Source organism: Tamandua tetradactyla, chromosome X, assembly GCF_023851605.1.
Source record: "Tamandua tetradactyla isolate mTamTet1 chromosome X, mTamTet1.pri, whole genome shotgun sequence".
NCBI classification, from domain to species: domain Eukaryota; kingdom Metazoa; phylum Chordata; class Mammalia; order Pilosa; family Myrmecophagidae; genus Tamandua; species Tamandua tetradactyla.
The window spans coordinates 120314545-120337011 of NC_135353.1; the positions used below are offsets into that span (position 1 = coordinate 120314545).

Consider the following 22467-nt stretch of genomic DNA (forward strand, 5'->3'; position numbering starts at 1 on the left):
GAAACTGTTTTAATTAGATTCTCTCCACGGAGTAGTGGTACTCCCAGCTGTGGATATGACCTTTAGATTAGATTATCTCCAGGAAGATGTGGCATGTCCAATTGTTAGATGTGGCCTTTGGGTTAGATGGAGATGTGACTCTGCCCATTCAAGGTGGATCTTGATTAGTTTACTGGAGTCCTTTAAAAGGGGGAAACACTTTGAATAAATCTCAGATGCAGATGCTTGGAGAACAGTTGCTTCAGAGTTGACAAAGACATGGATGTTTGGAGATGCTTGGAGTGCCTACAGAGAGAGCAGATGCCTAGACACAGGCAGAGCCCAGCAGATATCGCCATGTGTCTTCCCATGAGATGCTAAGCAAGCCAGAACCTGGAGAGCACCAAGGGAAGTGAAGAGATGAAAGCCAGCCCTGGAAAAGCAAAGTGAGGAATCCCCACAGGAACAGAGGCTGAAAGCAATGGAGCCCGGGAGGAATGGACCAGCAAAAGTCAGCCACGTGCCTTCCCAGTTAACCGAGGTGTTCCTGACCCATCGGCTTTTCTTGAGTGAAGGGACCCTCTTGCTGGTGCCTTAATTTGGACATCTTCACAGCCCTGGAACAGTAAACTTGTAACTATTAAATTTCTCTTTTAAAACTTATTCCATTTATGGTATATTGCATTCTGGCAGCTTAACAAATTAAAACATATGGATTACTTGACAATGTAGAGGATGTTCATGCAAGGGTTCCACCCTCCACCATGCCACAGCTATGTGCCATTAGAAAATCACTTCATCTTTCCGAGCCTTCAAATTCCATCTATAAAATGAAAAACTTACACCAAAAAAATTCTTTCAGTGCTACATATCTACAATATTAACTATTAGAATTATCCTTATTGGTGAAATTTGGGAGAAAACAAACCCATCCCAATGAAATGTTAAACATTTCAAAACCATACTGCCTTAAGCAGAAGCTTAACGTGTACAGAATATTTAACTAGGTTGAGTTTAAATGCTTGGAAATGGATAGAGGTGATGGTAGCACATTATCGTGAGCACTATTATCAGCACTGAATTATGTGATTTTGGTTGAAAGGAGAAGTTTAGGGTTGTGTATGCCACTTGAAGGAAAGCTAGAGGATAAAACATGGGACTTCATAACATAATGAACCCTGTGGTGAATAATAACTGTGATTAATAGTAAAAATACAAAGCTATTCTTTCATGAACTAGAACAAACGTATGTCACTCATAAATGAAATCAGAAAGAAAGATAGATGGTAAAGATCGAGATGGTATAATCTAGGAATGCCTAGAGTGTATAATAATAATAGTGAAATGTACAATGTACAAATTTTAAAAATGTTTTGGCATGAGGAAGAAGAAAGAAATGTCATTACTGCAGGGTGCTGAAAATAGATGATAATTAATACTTTAAAATGTCACCTTATGTGTGAGACTAAAGTAAAAAATGTTTATTTGTTACAAAATTTACATTTTGACTAGAGCATTTCCTAATATAACTCATGTAGATAGTTTGATTGAATGTCATAAGTACTTGGAATCTCAGGTAGGACATGAGATTTTGTTGGTTTGTCCAGAGTGATGCCCCGATGAATCCCAGAGTGATTTGATCAGTGACTGGAAAAGTATTTGCAAGCCCCCTTCAGGGAATGGTGAGAGTGGGGAGAAATTCAGCTTCCCCAAGTTGAATTCTTGATATTCTCACAAGCAATGTGGACAACCAAAGCTATAGGCTGAGCCCCCACTCTTGGGGTTTGTTCACATGAAACTTAACACCACAAAGGATAGGTCAAGTCTACTTAAAATTTAGGCCTAAGAGTCACCCCCAAGAGAGCCTCTTTTGTTGCTCAGATGTGGCCTCTCTCTCCAGCCAACATGATGAGCAGTCTCACCACCCTCCCCCTCTCTGCGTGGGACATGACTCCCAGGGGTGTGGACCTTCCTGGCAACGTGGGACAGAGATCCTGGAATGAGCTGAGACTCAGCATCAAGGGACTGAGAAAAATCCTAGAATGAGCTGAGAATTAACATCAAGGGATTGAGAGAACCTTCTCGACCAAAGGGGGAAGAGTGAAATGAGACTAAGTGTCAATGGCTGAGAGATTCCAGAGTTGAGAGGTCATCCTGGAGGTTATTCTTATTCATTAAGTAGATATCACCTTGTTGTTCAAGATGTAGTGGAGAGGCTGGAGGGAACTGCCTGAAAATGTAGAGCTGTGTTCCAGTAGCCATGTTTCTTGATGATGATTGAACAATGATACAGCTTTCACAATGAGACTCTGTGAATGTGGAAACCTTGTGTCTGATGCTCCTTTTAGCTACTATATCAACAGAAGAGTAGAACATATGGAATAAAAATAAATAATAGGGGGAACAAATGTTAAAATAAATTTAGTTTGAAACGCTAGTGATAAATGAAAGTGAGGGGTAAGGGGTATGGTATGTATAATCTTTTTTTTTCTCTGTTATAGTTTTATTTCTTTTTCTGTTGTCTTTTTATTTCTTGTTCTAAATCGATGCAAATGTTCTAAGAAATGATGAATATGCAACTATGTGATGATGTTAAGAATTACTGATTGTATATGTAGAATGGAATGATATCTTAATGCTTTGTTAATTTTTTTTAATTAATAAAAAAAGTTAAAAAAATGTATGTCACTATGAGGAGTTAATAATAGAACGGTATATTAGGAAAATACATCTAATACAAGCTACGGACTATAGTTAACAGAAATATTTTAATATCCTTTCATCAATAGCAACAAATGTACCACACCAATGCTAAGGGTCAATAATGGGGTGGGAGAGAATAAGGGGTATGGGAATTTTTTTTTTCTGGAGTAATGAAAATGTTCTAGAATTGATTGTGGTGATCGATAAATGCATAACTATGTGATTATACTGGGAACCACTGATTGTATACTTTGGATGGAGTGTATGGTATATGAATCTATCTCAATAAAACTATTAAAAAAAAAACTTATGGAAGGGTCAATTCATTAACCTCTCCCCTACATGGGTCATGACTCCCAAAGGTGTAAATCTTCCTGACAATGGGGGACATGACTCCCAGGGATGAGCCTGGTCCTGGCATTTTCTGATATCCAGAAAGCCTTCTTGACCAAAAGGGGGAGGAAAGATGAAACAAAATAAAGTTTCAGTGGCAGAGAGATTTCAAATAGTCAAGAGGGCTTTCTGGAGGTTTTTTGTTTATATACATTATATAGATATCCCTTTTTAGTTTTTAGTGTATCAGAATAGCAAGAAGGAAATACCTGAAACTGTTTAACTGTAATCCAATAGCCCTGATTCTTGAAGATGACTGTATAACTATACAGCTTTTACAGTGTGACCATGTGATTGTGAAAACTTTGTGGTTGACACTTCCTTTAACCAGTGTATGGGCAGATGAGTAAAAAACTAAAGACAAGAAATGAATAAACACTAGAGAGGGACAAGCGGTATGGGATATTTTGGGTGTTCTTTTTTGTTTTTATTCTTTCTTTTTTGGAGTAATGAAAATGTTCAAAAATTGATTGTAGTGGGTGGTGCAATGGTGGCTCAGTGGCAGAATTGTAACCTGCCATGCCAGAGACCTGGGTTTGATTCCCAGAGCCTGCCCATGTTAAAAAAAAATTGATTGTGGGCCCTGCAGTGAGCATGTGCCTAGAGATCAATGCTGCATGCTGGGCTGTGGCAGCCACCGTGTGCCTCAGGAGTGCAGAGAAGTGGCCTGTGGTGCCATGGCCCTGCTGCCTGCAGTCGTGGAGGAACTCCTGAGCGAGATGGCCGCTGCGGTGTGGGACTAGGCGCGAATTTCTGTGAGCATCTACTATCGCTGAAGTTTGTCTTTGGCTCATCAGCCATCCAGGCCTTGGACCTCACCAATCAATAGTCCATTACCTTAATCTCATCTCCCAGTGGGAGGCGTATATACAAGGTACTTGGACGTTCTGGGACCGCATCCCTTTTTGTGGCTAGCCTTACAGCCTAGCTATGGATCTTTCTGGCACATAGTAGGTTCTTAATAAAAATAATGTCATTACTAATAAATTTATAATTTGTAATTTTAAAAAGAATTGATTGTAGTGATGAATGCACAACTATATGATGATAGTGTGAACCACTGATTATACACTTTGGATGATTATATGGTATGTGAGTTTTTCTCAATAAAATTGCATTTAAAAAGGAAATAACTAACATTTCAAGAAAAAAAACTCAGGGAGGGTCAAACAGCAACAGATATATTTTTGGGCAATAATTTAAAAAAAAAAACAACAAACCTTATGAAGTTGGATTGAGAATAGAGATTCTAGCAGTGAATCCAAACTATTATAAGAACGTAATCATTTTTATACTGATAAACCAGAAGCTGATAAACCAGAAGAAACATAAATATAAGAAAAGAATCACTTTTTAAGAGTTGAAGGATTGCTAGATACAAAAATGGATAATGTAGAGTCATAATACATACCACATTGCAATAAATTCTGGCTTTTTAAAAAAATCAGTACCAAAGAACAAAGAACAGCAAATCTACCCCAGATGTGCAATAGAGACAACATTTCAGATTATGGAAAGAGATAAAACAGATTAATTTCTGTGCATCAAAACAAAGAAATAAATTTTATATTTGGGAATGCATGCATTAAATTGAAGAGAAGGGAACAGAAAGTGATGTTCACTGATAAAGGTTATAGAAATGATAGCTGCAAACAGCCAAGTAAAAATCAAAGGAGACCAAAAGGGTAGTATACACATAAGAAAATTCTGACTCTAGAAATCATCCTGTGGAAGGCAGAAATCTTCTAGTATTTAAAGAATGACTGAAGTTACTTTAGACCAATGGTTCTCAAACTTTAACACACCGCAGAATCACCTGAAGGGCTTGTTAAAACAGATTGCTCAAGTATCTGAACACCATGTATGTATACACACATAGCAAGCACCCCCATATGCTTATAAGAAGATGGCTCACCCTGACACACTCAGGTGCCCATGTGTGCCTAACAGGCAATAAGGGGATCTAATCTTCTACATACTTCCAATAGTCTGCCAAAAGAAAAAAAAGAAAGAAAGAAAAGAACATTCACCTTTTTGTGTAAAAGGAGAAATAAAATGAAAGCCCATTTCCTAGCACATTGAGCATATAGACACAATGAAGATTCTCCCATAAGCCCACTAGACAGTAAAGCCACTACATCTCTAACACCCAGTGAACACTCAATAAATATTTATCAAAGAAATAAATGAAAGAATGGGAGAGAAAAGTGATCTAAGGGTACTTAGCACTTATCTGTGTCAAACAAGGCTCACTCAAAATCCTTGTGCTGGAGCATTGCATTGAGAAAACACTCATGCCTGGTAACAAAGACACAATCGAATGAGCTGAGCAGGGGTACCTGCGTTCCGTATGTGAAGAGAAACACAAAGAGAGACTGATGGAGACAGAGATAGAAATAGAATGACAGAGAAAGATACAGTATATTTTTATAGATGACTATAAACTAATATAAAGATATAAAAGGTTCTCCTTCCCATACTGTGTGCTGTGCATATAAGAACAGCAATAAGGGCCCCCTGCTCTTCACCACCACCAACCCCAATTCAAAAAGATTATTTGGTAGACATCTTAAGGAAACTCACAGTCCTGTATGCAGGGCATGGGAGAAAATGGACTGTTTATGAGCTCAAACTCCTATGCATCCTGTAAGTGAACCTTCTCCATGAATGTGTGTAACTCTCTATCCTCAGAGGGCATGGGGTGGGAGCAGCACTCATTGGGGGGGGGTAGGAAGGCTCACTCCTTGGCACCCCCAGTATTTGTGCCCTTCTGCACTGAAGATCCATATGTAGGTCATTCTCTTAAAGATGCCCACTAGAAAGCACCTCCAGTAATTTTGTCCATCACTCTATCTCCAACGCTCAACAGAGTGCCTGAGTTTCAACACAGGAGAGATATCAATACAAACTCAAAAAGACAAGAGAGGAGATATACCAGCACTTAGTCCTTCTATATGTAGGCAAGGCTCCACCCCTCTTTGAATCATTGATCGGAGACAATTATACTTGAGATGAGCACTCAACACTTAGATTGAAAGGAAGTAAGAGAAGGAGCAGATAAGAAGGCTCTGGTACCTGTCCACCACCCTGCATATGGACTGTGAGAAAGGAACAGAAAGCTCATTCTCCAGCACTCTGGGCCCCCGGCTATGAAGATATTGTTAATAAGGATACTTACTCTAGTACACACACAACCACCTACACAGAAACCTGAAATCCCTAATGTTCTAGTTTGAATCTGTGGTGTGTTTCAGAAAAGCCATGTCCTTTAATCCTCATTCAATATTGCTCGGTGGGAGCTTTTTGAAGGACCATGGAGATGTGACCCACCCAATTGTGGGTGTTAATTTTTGATTAGATGGTTTCCATGGAGATGTGTCTCCACCCATTCATGGTGAAGCTGTTTGCTGGAGCCCTTTAAGAGGAAACCATTTTGGAAAAAGCTTTAGGGCCACAGGAGCCCACACAGCCAAAGACCTTTGGAGATGAAGAAGGAAACCCCACCCCCACCCCAGGGGAGCTTCATGAAACATGAAGCCTGGAGAGAAAGCTAGCAGATGCTGCCATGTACCCTTCCAGCTGAAAAACAAACCCTCAATTTCATCAGCCTTTCTTGAGTGAAGGTAACCTCTTGTTGGTATCTTAATTTGGATATTTTCATAGCCTGGCCTTAATTTGGACATTTTCATGGCTTTAGAACTGTAAATTTGTAACTTAATAAATTCCCCCTTTTAAAAGCCATTCTGTTTCTGGTATATCATATTCTGGCTGCTTGCAAACTAGAACACCTAACTATTGTCTTCTGTTCTCCCCCACCACCCATCAGTCACTCAACAAATACCGCCGGGAAAAAAGGAAGGAAGGGTGACGTATAGGCTCTCTGTCCTTCTTGATGCAGTCGAGCTCACCCTCTCTGAATCCTTGCCTAGGTGCATTGCATTGAAATAGCACTAGCACCCAGATAGCAAGGATTAGAGAGGGGGAGCAGGGAAGAAGAAGGCTCAGACGCTTGAAGCATTTAATGTGGGAAAGGTTTTCTGTTACATAGATCTATGAGAGAGCAGGAACGAGAAGTCCTGCACTTTGTGTGTGTTGGGAGAGGGTGTTTATAATAAACAATTTCCATTCTCTGGCCCACTAAAACCCAGCATACGCAGGGATTTTAAGGTGACATGGAAGTCCATTCTCCTACATAGATTATTGGAGGGCAAGGACCAAGTCCACCTTGTGTACTATCATATGCCACTGTCCAACACAATATCAGTACATAAGTACTCACTAAATACTTGTGAAAGGGAGGGAGAGAGGAAGGGGAAGGAAGGAGGGAGTGGTGAATCACAGGCACTTTATCCTTCTACATGTAGTAACAGTCCAGGGTGGGGGGAGCGCAGTGCAAAGCACAGCATAAGGCTCAGGATGCACACACCATATGATGCACGTGCAAAGGTACCCACGACTCAATGAAGGCATAAAGAGAAACCTGATTTCTGGCACCCTGAGCTCTACAGGCATTGCAGTAATGAGGAAGTTGATTCTTCATGAGCTCGCTAGACAGTAATGCTGGCATCACTGACCAGTTTTCTCACCGTGGTATCCCCAAACAGCAAGAGCTCAGTAAATCTGTTAAAGGGATAAATTAAGGAACAGATAGATAAACAAAGAAATGCACACACAAATGAATGAATGAAAGAATGAGCAAAGGAAAGAGAAGTGCTGTATATAGTAGACAAGGTTCACAATCTCATGTCCTTCCACAACCCCACTGCACTGATAAGACAACATTCATGTCTCAGTTGCAAGGATAGTTGAGGGGGAGCAGAAATCAAGATCCAGGCACCAGCACCACCACACATGCATTTGAGTATGTATAAAAAGGAAGGTCACATTCCTGCAGATACATGCAAGTAATAAGAAGGCCGCTCTCCTGCTTTTCAGTTTTGTGCAGAAATGTGTCTGTATTTACACACATGTATGTGTATGCATGCATGAAGGGAAGGGTGTGCAGAGGAGAATGAGAAGACTCAATTCCTGGCACACCCAGCATGCCTGTTTTCTAGGCTGAGGGAAGTTCATTCAGTACACATCTCCAGTAGAACGGATACCCTATAAAGAGTAGAATTATCCCTTAGTTAGTAGGATACTTGCAGCACTATGCATCACATATAAAAAGTGATCTATAAACATTGCTGATTGAATGGTTGAATATGAGTGTGTTTAACAGAAGGTTCATGACGACAAGGCTCATCCTCCTGTAATCCATGCACACAGGAGGTGTTTTGAGAAATCACAACTCCGATATGCAATGGGTATAGGAGAAGGAGCAATTCATTCTTCTGCATGCCAAGTGTGCGTGTTGAAAATGTTAAGTGCATGCCCAGAGAAGTAATGATAAGGATCTTCCCTATACAGTCTTTGTTGTGTGTTCACTGAACTTCATATGCTCACCAAGTGTGTGGTTATGGAGGAGGTGAGAGAGAATAACAAAGACTTGTACTCCCTGCCACTGCCTATGTGTATGCAGCAATGTGATTGTACATGGAGAAGTGGTCTAGTTCATTCCCTTCCACCCCTATAAACTAAGTCTCTTGAGGTCTGAGACCTCACCTGACTTGCTTGACACTTACCCCAAATCACTGATTCTCAAACTTGAGCAAGCATCAGAATCATCACATTGTTGTGGTTTATGATTTAGTAAGTCAGGGGTGGGGGGCAAAGGGTTTGAATTTCTAACAAGCTCCCAGATGAAACTGAAGCTGCTCATCTGGAGACCATACTTGGAGAACCACCACTCTATATGGACATTAGAAAAATAAAAGAATGGAAAGGGGTGATGCAAAGACTCTCTACTCTTTTAAGCATGGATGAGACTCACTTTGAACTTTTGTACTTGAGCAATGGACTGGAATGGCATTTATGCCTAAGTATCAAGAAGGAGAGGGAACTGCACAGAAAGTTCAGGCATCTTCGAATCTAGTGTGTATATCTGTGGTTGTGTTTGTTTACAAGAAACATCACTCTCCTGCTCTCAGATGCTTTGCCTCTACTTGTACAGGGATGAACAGAAGTGTCTGTACATGGCATGTGTGAGATTTCATTCAAGTTCTGGCTGCAGGAGGAATATGTAAAAAGTTCACAGTCTTGCACACTGAATATGGGAGAAAGGGAACTATTAATGAGGCTCTTTATCCTATGTACATGAGGGATGTAGCTCTGTATAAAAAGGAACACACCTCTGGGTTTCTATAACTGAGAGCTGGTATGTATGCACGTGTGTAATAAGTAACGGGAAGGTTCACTCTCAGGCACATGTGGATACATGAATAATGAGGAAGAAAGAAGTTCATTCTCTTAAACACAACACGTGAGGACAGAGTTGTTGTCTGTCGTGTTCACCGTGTCTTTCCATGGCTGGCGCATGACAGGGAATCCATTCATAATAGTTAGAGCCATGAATGAAGGGGTGAGGGATGTACAGGTGCTCAGTACTGTATGCAGAAGAAGCACAGGCTTTCAATGCTTGCCCAGGTGCATTGCATTGAGACAGCACTCAAACGCAGGTACGAAGGGTTAAAGAAGGGGGCACAACAGAAGGCTCAGAGAAAGAATGTGTGTCTACAGAGAAGGCTCATTTTTATGAATACAAATGTGTCTGAATATGACTGCACAGAAAGGTGAAAAAAAGGAAATCTGAACATAGGTGGGTGAGAGCAGCAGTAAGGCTTCCCTCATTGAATCACTATCTATGGGAGAATGGAGGAAGTTGCTTGGTCTGAATGATGGAGACTACCTGCCCTCCCTGTAAGTGGGATTCTGTTCATGTAGGTCCGTATCTCTGGGTGGGTCTGTGTTTACGGGGCGGGAGGGTATTAAGAAATCTCACTCCAGTACAACTTGTGCGTGTTTATATATGCATAATAGGTAATAAGGACATAGAAATCTATTCATTCTTTGGAAAAGCTGCCTATTATTATTCATGTATCAAATCATGTTTATTAGTCACCTGCCAGAACAAAGCCTCCATCAGAAGTGGTGACCTTGTCCATTTTTATCCATGCTACATCCTCTGTAACATAGTGCCTAGTATCTAGCAGACACTGTAATATTGGTGGGAGGAAGGGAAAGTGGGGGGAAGAGTTGATGTCATTTTAAATGGAGATAAGGCCCCTTTCCAACAGGTGTAGTGAATTAAGGCAGAATGTGCACCTAAGTTGAAGGAATGTGAGTGACGGAGGTCAGAGGGCTCAGGTATCTGCACACTCAGTGGATATGTGTCTGTCTGTGTGTGTAACGAGATGGACCCCTCTCCTCCATATACTGCATTATATGGGACTATACTGAGGTTTAGAAAATTCTCTTACACACATCTGTGTGAGAGCAAGGTGTGTGTGTGTCAGGGAGAGGGGGTTGTAAAGTCCCAATCTGTGGCCCACACACCCTCAGGACATCCTGATGGGTGAGAAGGAAATCCATTCTTCTCCTTGCACTGTAAGCTCCGTGAGGGAAAGGATCAGATGTGTTTCACTCCCTTGTATGCCAACTGCCCAGCACGGCACCTGGAAGAGAGTCAGGAAGTCTATAGAATTTATACAAAGGATGGTGGAGGGAAGGAGGATGTCCTAGGTGAAGATAAAGTGCCCCCTCTCTGAATCCTTGCCTAGGTGCATTGCATTCAGAAAGCACTCTCACCCAGGTAGCAAGGATTACAGAGGGGGAGCTAGAGCAGAAGATTCAGGCACCTGCACACCTTGCATGTGTGTTTAACCAGAAGGTTCGCTGTTCTTGTCCAGTGTATTTACCTAGGATTGAAGTGAAGTAAAGAGAAAGTTCTCCTACGTGTACCAGTGTGAGCAGGAATGAGAAGTTTTGTGTGTGAGTTGGTGGGTAGGTAGATAAGTACATGCAGGAGCAATGGGTGATGACAGAGGAGACAGGGGCCAAGTCTGTCTTGCTCACTCCTATGTGTCCAACACCCAGCACAGCACTCAATAAATATCATCTGCGGAAGGAAAGAATTAGGGGCAGAGAAAGGAAGGCATGCAGGCAAGCAGTAAGCAGAGGAGATGATGTGTAGATCCTCTGTCCTTACCTCCTGGAATCCCTGCCCAGGTGCACTGCATTGAGACAACACTTATGTCCGGACACAAAAGATTAGAGAGGGAGAGTACAGCAAACAGCTCAGGCACTTGCACACTGTGTGTATGTGCATATTTAACTGTTCTTGCAGAGCACCAATATGTGCATTTAATAAGATCGATGCATCTACCCAGGGTGTGTATATGTATTTATCTATATGCGCAAGGTCACGTGAACACTCTCTCCTACAGATCCTCTAAATATACATTGTGAATGATGTATTTTTTCAGATTGTACATGAGAGTCTATATGTGATGAACATGTGTTTAGGGGGTAATAAAAAGGCTGGGATAATCTGTGTATGTGGGCTAATGTGCATGCACATGTTGGAGGATGGTACAGTAAAATGAGGACACTTTACCCCGTCCATTCTTCTGCTAGATTATAAACTAGTTGGGGAAATATGACTGGTAGTGGCAGTCTCCTCACCAGTTGTATGTTTCTCCAGCACAGTATCTGACAAATAGCAAACTAGGAATAAAGAGAAAGCTCACGCTCTGACATGCACGTAAGCCTTCCCACTGGGAATGATGATGTGCATTCTTTCGTTGGCTTCGTCTATAGGACCCTGGGACTAGGATTCCGGGCCATGGACTTCGTCTATCTTCTTCGCCACTCATCTCTAACACCCAGCACACGGCTTGGTGCCTAGTAGCAAACTCAAATATTCTAAAGGTGGGACGGTGGAAGAGGTAATGTACAGGTAGTCTACCCTTCTACATGCCGAAAAAGCTCAACCTCTTGAATCCTTGAACAGGTGTGTTGCACTGAAACAGCACTCACACCTAGGTTCCAAGGATTAGGGAGGGGGAGCAGACACAAAGGCTCAGGCACCTGCCCTTCCTCTGTGTGTGTGTGTGTGTGTGTGTGTGTAGCTATAACAAAGGGTCTTGTTCTCATGTATACTGCATTATTTATGAGTGACTGTACAGAAAAGTGGAGAATATTCTCTCCTATATAGTTCTGTGTGAGATCTGAAATGAAAAGATCTGAGCTTTTTGCATGTGTTTTGTGGGTAAAAGTAGTAAGAAGAAGTCCACTCTGGCCCACCCACTCTCAGGGCATGTAGGTATAATGGCTGATGAGGAATTCCATTCTTTTTCAACAGTATGTTCCATGGGGGCAGGAACTAGACATACCTTGTTTACTATCGTATGCTGTATTGGTTTGTTAATGCTACTGGAATGCAATATACCAGAAATGGAATGGATTTTAAAAAGGGAAGTTACTAAGTTGCAGGTTCACAGTTTTAAGACCATGAAAATGTCCAAATTAAGGCACCAACAAGAGGTTACCTTCACCCAAGAAAGGCTGATGCCATCTGGAACACCTCTACCAGCTGGAAAGACCTGTGACTGGCATCTGCTGGTCTTTGTTCCCAGTTCCATTACTTCTAGTTTCTGGTGCCAGTGGTTTTCTCTCTAAGCTTCTGTAGGCCCTCACTCAGCTCCTCTGGGACACAACTCTGGGTTCTGGTTTGCTTAGCATCTCATGGGAAGGCACATGGTGACATCTGCTGGGCTCTGCCCATGTCTAGGCATCTGCTCTCTCTGTCAGCACTCCAAGCATCCCCAAATATGCATGTCTCTGTCAGCTCTGAAGCAACTGTTCTCCAAGCATCTGCATCTGAGGTTTCTTCAATATTTTTCCCCTTTTAAAGGACTCTAGTAAACTAATCAAGACCCACCTTGAATGGGTGGAGTCACATCTCCATCCAACCAAAAGGCGAAACCAATAACTGGGTGTGCCATGTCTGCGTAGAGATAATCTAATTAAAAGATCGCACCCACAGCTGGGCCTGTCACATCTCTGTGGAGAGAATTTAATCAAAAGGGTTTCTACCCTACAATATTTTTTTTCTTTTATTTATTTCTGTTTGTTTTGCTTGTTTTTACACCCTACAATATTGAAAGAGGATTAAAGAACATGGCTTTTCTGGGGGTACACAACAGTTTCAAACCAACATATATGCTCATTGCCCAACATAGTATCATGTATTGAAGAGATGATCAATAAACATTTCTGGAATGGAGGGAAGGACATAAAGGCACTCTTTCTGTCCTACGCGAAGATGAGTCCTATGTGAAGATGAAGCTCTCGCTCTCCGAATCCTTGCCCAGGTGCATTGCATTCAGACAGCACTCTCACCCAGGTAGCAAGGATTAGAGAGGGGGAGCACAGTAGAAGGCCCACATGTGTTAAAAAAAAAAAAAGGCTTATCATGTTCATGCAAGGTACTTACTTGTGATGATATAGAAGTAAAGGGAAGGGTCTCAAGCTTCGCATTAAAGATGTCTAACTGAGCACATGTTTGTCTGCTCTCTTGGACAACAACAAAAAAACAACGAGGCATACATCTATAAGGACAAAGAGACTGGGAAGAGAAAGGAGTGTGAGAGAGAAGAAAGGGAGAGAATGAATATGAGATAACAAGGCTCAGCATCCCATAAATCCTTTGTGTGAGGATATAACAAGAATGCAATTGTTCTCAAACTTTAACATGCATCAGAACCATCTGAAGAGCTTGTTAAAATACAAGTTACTGAAGTTACTAATTCAGTATGTCTGGGGTGGGGCCCAAGAATTTGCATTTCTAATAAGTTCCCAGGTGATGCTGATCTGGGGACCACATTTGGTACCCACAACCCTGGTTCAAATCAAAGCTCCACCACATATTAGCTTAGACAATCTACACTTTCCCAAGGTTAAGTTATACTTCTGAAAAATTGAATAATAATGCCTAATGGTGCCAAGAAAATGATATGGTTCCGAACAAATATGAAGTGGAGCAGAGTACCTGACATAGAGCTATCATTATTTTTACTTCTTACCCTCCATTTATATATGTACATGTGTTTGAATAAATGTAGATTTTCAAGGGGGTATCACACTTTTGCAGTCAAGAGACATGTGAGGAGAAAAAGGTCTGAATATCTGCAAGGTAAATACCTACATGGACAGGAGATGAAAAATAGATTCATTCTCTTGAATCCTTGAGTGTGAGAGTTGAGGAGTCCCCCTCTCCTAAAATCACTATATATAAACAAAGTTCATACCAATTCATATAAAAGATATGAAGAAAAAAATCTTCTCTACGGGGGTGTGTGTATATGTATGTGTGTGTGTGTGTGTGTGTGTGTGTGTGTGTGTGTGTGTGTGTGTGAGAGAGAGAGAGAGTCAGAATGAGGGTGAGAGAGAGAGGGAGGACCGGACAGGGAGAGATGAGTCTCATAAGAAAGTTTACCCTCCTGCGAACTCAGTGTATGGAAATGGGGTTTGCTATTTTTCAACAGGCAAGAGTTGTGCAAAAACAGAGGAGTCAGAGGGGCATGCACCTTCCCACTGGCGATGCCTTCATGCATTATGGGTATATACATGAATGTGGATGGATGGTAGCATGTACTGCCCATATAAGACAGCAGGTAAGCTGAGGCTTCCTCCCCTGCAAACATGCATGCTGGAGAGAGTTTTTGAAAGCTCACCCTTGACCAGGCAAGGGATGTGAAAGAAGGAACAGTGACATGGCTCATTCTCTTGCATGCTTCACATGTACATATAGGAGTATCAGAACACATCATGAAAGAGGTGAATGAGTCAGAAAATGCATTCTTTTGAGTGTGTGAGTGAGAAAGAGAGTATGAATGAGTGAATGAGGATGGGGTATGTATTTCTATAAGTAGGAACCAATAAAGGATCTATCTCTGCCTGCCAACCCTCTGTATGCTCACATGCCTGTATATGCTGAACACTTACTCATGTGTGGGTCTCACTTGCAAGCTAATTCTCCTGTCTACCCTACTTGTATATATTCGTATATCTGTGAATGTGAGAGAGAACAGTAACAAGCAGGTGCACCTTCATTCAGCAACTTCTTAGGGGAGGAATACTGAGAAAGCTCACTGCTCTTCCTGGAAGATATGAAAGAGCAGGGAGAGTTCAGAAGGCCCATTCTCTGTGGGACTGTGTATATAAAGATCCACTACACGTCCGAGATATCTGTCTGTTCTGGAGGATGGTACTGAGTGCTCAGCGAATAAAAAAAAAGAGAAAACTCATTCTTCTGCATTCTCCAGCATCTCCCAGTCTTCAGGAGTATGTGGGCTATGCCCAGTCTAACTTTTTCATGAAACCAAGGCTTCTTGAGGCTATGACAGATTCCTGGTCCAGGCCAGATGTATGAGATGAGCCTGGAACATCTTTCATACCACACAGCAGAGAAGCTATCAAATAACTCCTAAGGCCATGTTAAAAGGACTCAGGAGCCTATTTGAAGGTGCTCACTCTAGCTAAAGATAGGATATTTGAGCTTCAATAAGGATAAGAAATGTAATGAACTGAAATATCAAATGTATTTATACCCATGTGCTTGCCATAAGTTTCTTTTTTAAAGTCCTCAGAGGATGCCAGTGAACAAATGCATTACTTTGAATAATGACAAATAAAAAGAAGGAATCAAGCATTTATCCTGATTATTTACCTTGCCTGTATCACTGCATACTCAAATAGTGGATGAGGGGACTTTTTTCTTTATAGAAATATTCTAGCTAATAAATGAAGATAGAGTAATGGAATTAGAATATCATCAGTTTGCAGCGCCTAATGAAATAATGGATTTAGGAACTTAGCAAAAATAGTGACTAATATCACAGAAAGAGAGACAGCCAGTCATTATGTGTCTCCCATTGGAAGTAGTTCTGTTCCATCACCACCAACCCAAATCAAGCCCAAACCGGATCACGTATCTAGATCCAACTATTTCTAGGAAATACAGACAGGGAAAAGCAACACATAAACTACATCACCGGGATGCAATTAGCAAAGCCCAAATGTGAAAAACCACATAGGACAAATGGCCCCGTTTCTTCCAACAAACAAATAACAAGGAAAGAAAAAAATATATAGAGGGGGGAATTATGATTTGAAAAGATTTAAAATATCTAGCAACCAAACGCAATGTGTGGATGTTATTTGGTTCCTAATTTATGCTACTTTGAGGACAACTGGAAATTTGAACAATGGATATTTGATGATATTAAGAAATTATTCATTATTTTTAAGTGTGATAATGGTATTGTGGTTTGTTTATCTGTGTTTTCTTTTTATTTTCAAAAAAGAGTCCTTACCCTTTAAAGATACACACTAACCATCTGCTTTCCTTCTACTCCATCATATCTTACTATTTCCCTCCCCTCTGCTCCTGACACAGTGGCAGGAACCACTGTGTTCCTAGAACACATTAGGCTTCCCTTATTGACCTATTTGATATTGAAACTTCACCTCCACCACCACCCACTCCTTATCCCTTCCCTGCTTTATTATTCTCCAGAGCACTTGCCACCAATTGAAGCACTATGATTTTACTTACTCATTTTTGTTCACTGCCTGTCTCCCCCCACTAAGGCAGGGATTCTTGTCTCTTTTGATCACTGATGGATCCCTGGTGCGTAGAAGAGTGCTCAACACATAGCAGATGTTCAATAAATATTTGTTGAATGAATGAATGACTCACTGAATGAATCAGCTGCAAATCCTGGGTCTGGGAAGAGAATAGAGAAAACTCACACTCTGACTCATGTCTGCATGAATGTCTAAGAAGACAGATCTTCACACACCTTTCTGTGAACATTTATGTGTGCACGTGGGAAGGTATGGATAGTGAGGGAACTCCATTTCCTGCATGCTAAATGTATGTGATTGTATATGCATATTTCCATATATGATAAGGAACAGACTCAATTTCCCTCACGCCTTCTTGCGAAAATTAGACAGAAGACTCATTTTCCATCAAGCCCCATGTATGGGAGTCCTGAGAAGACTCTCTCTTCCACTAGATGCTGGCAGGGAAGGAAAAGGTCAGAAGACTCCTGCTCCTTCTGGGCTGTGCCTATCCGAGAGTGTATATAAGAGAAGGGCTCCTTCTTCTGCATTACCTATGTACAACTGAGATGAGATGGGAGAAAGGAAACAGAGCAGAGGTTTGTTCTTTTTCCCACTACCTTGTCTGTGTTTGCATTTTTGTGGAAGTGTGTGCATGTGTGTGCGCACATGCACAAGAGAGCAAGGAAAGCTGAAGCTCACCATCCTGCAAACCCTGCATGTGGGAGGGGTTTCCAGAAAGCTCACCCTCCACCATGCAAGGGATGTGAGAGAGGGAGCAGGGAAAACTCTCACTCTCTTGGCACAACACATGGATATGCACTAAGAAGCAAGATGCACCAGCCTGGGGGTTGCAGACAGGGAGCAAGGGTGCTGTGGAGAGGAGGTGCTGGCAGGTAACCATGGAGAGACACACATGGAGGTAGGACAGTCATCCAGAGGGGTGGCTGGTGGGAGTGGTATCTGTACATGTCCCACACTCAGGGCATATGAAAGAAGGGCTACATCAAGACCTCCATCACCTTCAGTGTTATATGTGTATGTGCTCATGCTCATGCACTGGAGAGGAAGAGAAGGCTCTCTCTCCTGCAGGCCTTGGGTGTGGGAGGGTAATTAAGATGCCAACAGTCCTACACTCAAGGCATGTAAGAGAAAAAGCATCTCAGGAGGTTCACTCTCCTGCATGCACTGTGTGTATGTGAGTGTGGTGCATGTCTCAGATACCTTGGACATGTAAGTGACTATGTCCCAGGTTCGTTGTAATGAGAAAGTATGTTTCCATCCATGTTCATGTACGTACCTTCTTGAATGTTCACTATCCACTATTGATTTATTTTTTCTCATTTTCCTTCCAACCTTCTTTTTTTTCCCCCTAACACCAATATAGTATATGACACATGGTAAGAAAATTTAGAGTCTTACATGCCGGCTATTAGAAAGAAGAGCCAACAAAGTCACTCATTTTTTCCCCTCCCACTGCATATGTGTTAATGTGTGTGAATTTATGTGAGTGTGTGTGAGAGAGAGCGAGCACAAGAAGGCTCACTTTTCCACATACCCCGTACATTGGCATACTGGAGGGGGAAATGAGAATGTTCACATTGTACTGTGTAAGGCATATCAGAGTGCCTTATTCTCCCTCATCCTGTGTAGGGTGTGAGGAGATATGGATTGAGCGTGAAGTGAAGCAGATCTGGTTTGTATGTGTGTGCTAGATGTAACAGGAAGTTTCATTCTCCTGCAAACCCTGCGTGCAATAAGTGTCAAATAAAGTTCACAATCCTACACACAAGGCATGAGAAAAGACAGGGTGCAGATATGGGAAGATGGAACATGAAAGTATCAGAGGGAGAGAGAAGGTAACAGCTTGTTAAGAGGAATCACTTTGGTTCCAAACGATAGGAAGGACATTCAGAAAGTACAGATTTCTGTAGGCAAAGGATGTGAAAAAGAAAGAGAATAGAGCAGAAGCCATTTTCCCTTGCACATGGGAGCATGTGCTAGATGCTAAGGTTCCCTCTCCTGCATATTGACAGAGCTTTCAGAAAGCTCATCTTCAGCCAGGCAAAAAATGTAAGCAAAGGAGTCAGTGAGATGGTTTACTCTCCTGTATGTGTGCACACTCCTGACTGCATGCATTCATGTGTGTGTGTCAAGCAAGATGCAGAAAGAAACTAGAGTGAATAAGCTGCAGGTAGGCAGATGGACAAGCAAGGTCAGGGCCTAGTGCTGTAGTTCTGCACCAGGTATGTGTAGTGGTGGCTGGAAGGAGGCCTCCTTTTTACTCAAGCTGGGGGTTGGGGAGGCATTAGGGGAAAGCTGAATGTGGGAAAGGGAACAGTGAGAGAAAAGAGAAAAAGCTAGACCAAAAACAAGATACTGAAAGGAAGAGAGAATGACGTGCAATAGGAAGGTCTGCTCTCTTGTCAACCCAGGGAAGAGTTAGATTCAGATGGCAGCAGTGGAGATGAAGAGTGGCCATATGAGAAATGGTTAGATTAGGCATATATTTTGAAAAGTAGAGCCAACAAGATTTGTTGATGGCTTGGATTTGAGGCTGGAAGAAAAACAAGCGTCAAGGATGGACCCAAAAACCTTAGCCTATTAAAAGCCTACGCATTCTTGACCTGAGTAATTGGGGAATTCCATTTACTGAGTCGGACAACACTAAGGAAAGAACTGGGCTTTTTCAGGTAGGGGAAGTAGGGGTATATCTAAGTTTGAGATGCTTATTAGACATCCAACTACAGAGGTCAAGTAAATAGATGAACACGTGCATCTAGAATTCAGGGGAGAGGTCCAGAATGTAGTAATAATTATGGAAGTCAGCCACATAGCATGGTATTTAGAGTCACAAGACAAGGTAAGAACATCTAAGGAGTGATGAGAAGTAGAAAACAGAAGTCCCAAGACTGAGCCCTATATCACTATAATGTTTAGAATTCAGGGAGATGAGAAAGAATCACCAAGAGACTGAGAAAGAGAGGATAATGAGGAAAAAGGACAACCAAGAATGTGGAACCCTGGATCCAGGTAAAGAAAGTATCTCAAGACAGAAGGAATGATCAACCCTGCTGCTGCTCTGTTGAGTAGGATGACTGAACTACCCAGTAAATGGGGGGGGGGGGGTGCTATGAAAGGCACTGGGGATCTTGGTAAGTGTAGTACTAGGGTGAAGACTGAAGCCTTGACTGGACGCTATCCAGAAGAGAATGGGTTGTAGGCGGGGCAATATGGTAGCCTACTGTGGTGTGGAATTTAGTTTGTCCTCCAGGGCAGCTAGCAAATAGCTAGGAACAGTACAGAACAGCTGCTGGGGGAACTCCAGTGACCAGACACACAGTACACCAGTTTGGAACGGGTGGAAAGGCAGAGATACCACACAGAATTATTGGATTGCATGATGTGCGAATAGAACTGTTTAAAAATGAATAGACATATTATTCAAATGCTGAGCTTTAAAGGAGATGGAAATGTGTTTACACATTATTGGAAAGCACTGAAAATTATTACTGATTACACACTTTATATGGAGATTAAAATCATGCTTATATTTATATCTCCACATCATACAGTATAGGACTCTACATAATCTCAGTGTTCAATAAGTGAGAATTGACTATTTTATATGCATTCAAACAAAAGAACAATCTAGAATTGGCAAGTTAATAAAACAAAAAAGCTCATTTTATCTAAAGTATACTTCTAGAAAAAGACTTAGGCCACTCTTACTCAACAGAATAAAAACTGGTTAATAACCACTAACCAGTTCATTTTGGCATCAGAGGTATATGAAATCTCATTATAAAATATAAGAAAATAACAGGTCTAGCTACTACTCTTTTAGATCCTATCAAATTATCAACAGTTTGCAGCCACGTTTTAATCAAATTAAATGACAATATAGGTTGTAAAAGAGATTTCTTTGCATTTTTCCCCTTGTACCGGTTTGAAACTATCGTATACCTCAAAAAAGTCATGTTCTTTAATCCTCATTCAATATTTCTGGGTGGGATCTTTTTTATTGTTTCCATGGAGATGTGACCCATCCAATTGTAGGTGGTAACTTTTGACTAGGTGGTTTCCGTGGAGATGTGTCTCCACCCATTCAAGGTGGGGTTCCTTACTGGAGCCCTTCCAGAGGGAACTATTTTAGGAAAAGTTTCAGAGGCAACAGAGCCCACACAGCCAGAGAACTTTGTAGATGCAGAAGGAAAACGCCCCAAGGAAAGCCTTATGAAATGAGAAGAGAAAGCTAGCACACATGCGGGCCCTGCACTTTCCCAGTTGAAAGAGAAACCCTAAACTTCATCAGCAATTTCTTTGGAGTTAAGGTATCTTTATCTGGATGCCTTAGTTTGGACATTTTTATGGCCTTAGAACTGTAAACTTGCAGCTTAATAAATTCTCCTTTTAAAATAAAATGGAGGGCGGGCCGCGGTGGCTCAGCGGGCAAAGTGCTTGCCTGCCATGCCGGAGGACCTCGGTTCGATTCCCGGCCCCAGCCCATGTAAAAACAAACAAACAAACAAAATATAATAAAACAAGAAAATGTTTAAAGATGTTTCCCTTTCTTCCTTCCTTCCTTCCTTCTCTCTGTCTTTCCTTCCCTTCCTCCCTCTTTAAAAAAAAAAATAAATAAAAAAAAAAATAATAAAATGGAACAGAGAGATACAAGTGTTGGAGAAAATGTGGAGAGAGAGATGTACTGTTTCACTGTTGTTAGGGAAACAGGGTGGTGCAGCTCCTCTGGAGGGCAGTGTGTTGGTTCCACAGGAGGCTAGGGGTGAGATTGCCATATGATCCTGTAACCCTCTTACTAGGTATATATTTGGAGGAACTGAGAGTGGAGACATAAATGGACATTTGCACACTGGTGTTTATGGTGGCAGCATTCAAGATTTGCAATGGATAGAGGTGGACTAAGAGTACAATAACTGAGGAATAGAAGGGGAAGCTGTGGTGTAAATATACAACAGACTACTGAGCAGCTGCAAGAAGGAATGAAGTTGAGAGGCATGCAACAAGCTGAATGAACTTTGAGTACAGTGTGTTGAATGAAATGTCAGAATCAAAAAGACAAATATTATTATGCCTCACTAATATGGACTAACTATAATATACAAACTCAAAGAATTGAAAGTCAAGAGCATGGGTTATCAGGTTGGGGCCTATTGTAAAGGGTCCTAGATTATAAGCTCTTATAGCAGTCACATATATTCACGAGTTGTAACTGTTATTTCTAAATTCTGAGATGCTGAGCTATTTGTGTATAACTTGGCCATTCTCTGGAAATTCGGGTATTTATGCAGCACCTGAGACTCAGAGTTAGAGCTCTGAAGCTATGATAGTTAGTATTGCCCCATACAGCAACTGTTTAAAAAGCTGAAAAAGTGATCAGACTTCACTAGAGATATGAATGACGCTGATCTGGATAGGACGAAGGCAAATCAGAGTACAAGGTAAAGCATGATATGGTCTACGTTTTAAAATTTTAACATCTATGTGAGACCAATGGAAGAGATGTTTATTTGGTGCAAAATTCATATTTTGGGTAGCACTTTATCTAATATGTCTTGTACGGTCAGTCTATTCGAACACCATAATTACATGGAATCTTGAGTAGGGAGTGAGATCATCTTGGTTTGTACAGGTTTCTATGATATGTACAGAGAATAAAAAAGTTTTTGCAAAGTCTCCTTGGGAGACTGAGAAGAAAGGAGGAAATATTGAATTTCCCCACCTGGGGAATTCCTGATATTCTCACAAGCATTTGGGACTACCAATTTAATAGACTGAGCCCTCAATTTGGGGGGTTGCCCCTATGAAAGTTATTCCTGAAAGGATAGGCTAAGCCTTCTTAAAATTACGCCTAACAGCACC

General features: G+C 41.5%; 1 protein-coding gene across 3 annotated transcripts in view; it reads right to left on the minus strand.

Moving 5' to 3' along the window:
* CLCN5 (chloride voltage-gated channel 5) overlaps positions 1-22467 on the minus strand; it is a 182170-nt gene that overhangs the window by 81368 nt on the left and 78335 nt on the right. Inside the window, exons 3-4 of one of the 3 annotated variants that reach the window (XM_077145738.1) lie at positions 16574-16744; positions 13451-13582 (exon numbers count right to left, since the gene is read on the minus strand). The exons of 1 other annotated variant lie outside the window; for it this stretch is intronic. Coding sequence is in view for 1 of the 2 variants with exons in the window: in XM_077145737.1 (XP_077001852.1) it covers positions 16574-16577 (4 nt within the window). In the remaining variant the exon portion in view is untranslated. The remainder of the gene's footprint in view (positions 1-13450; positions 13583-16573; positions 16745-22467) is intronic. One more of the 3 variants, XM_077145737.1, reaches the window with a different exon arrangement.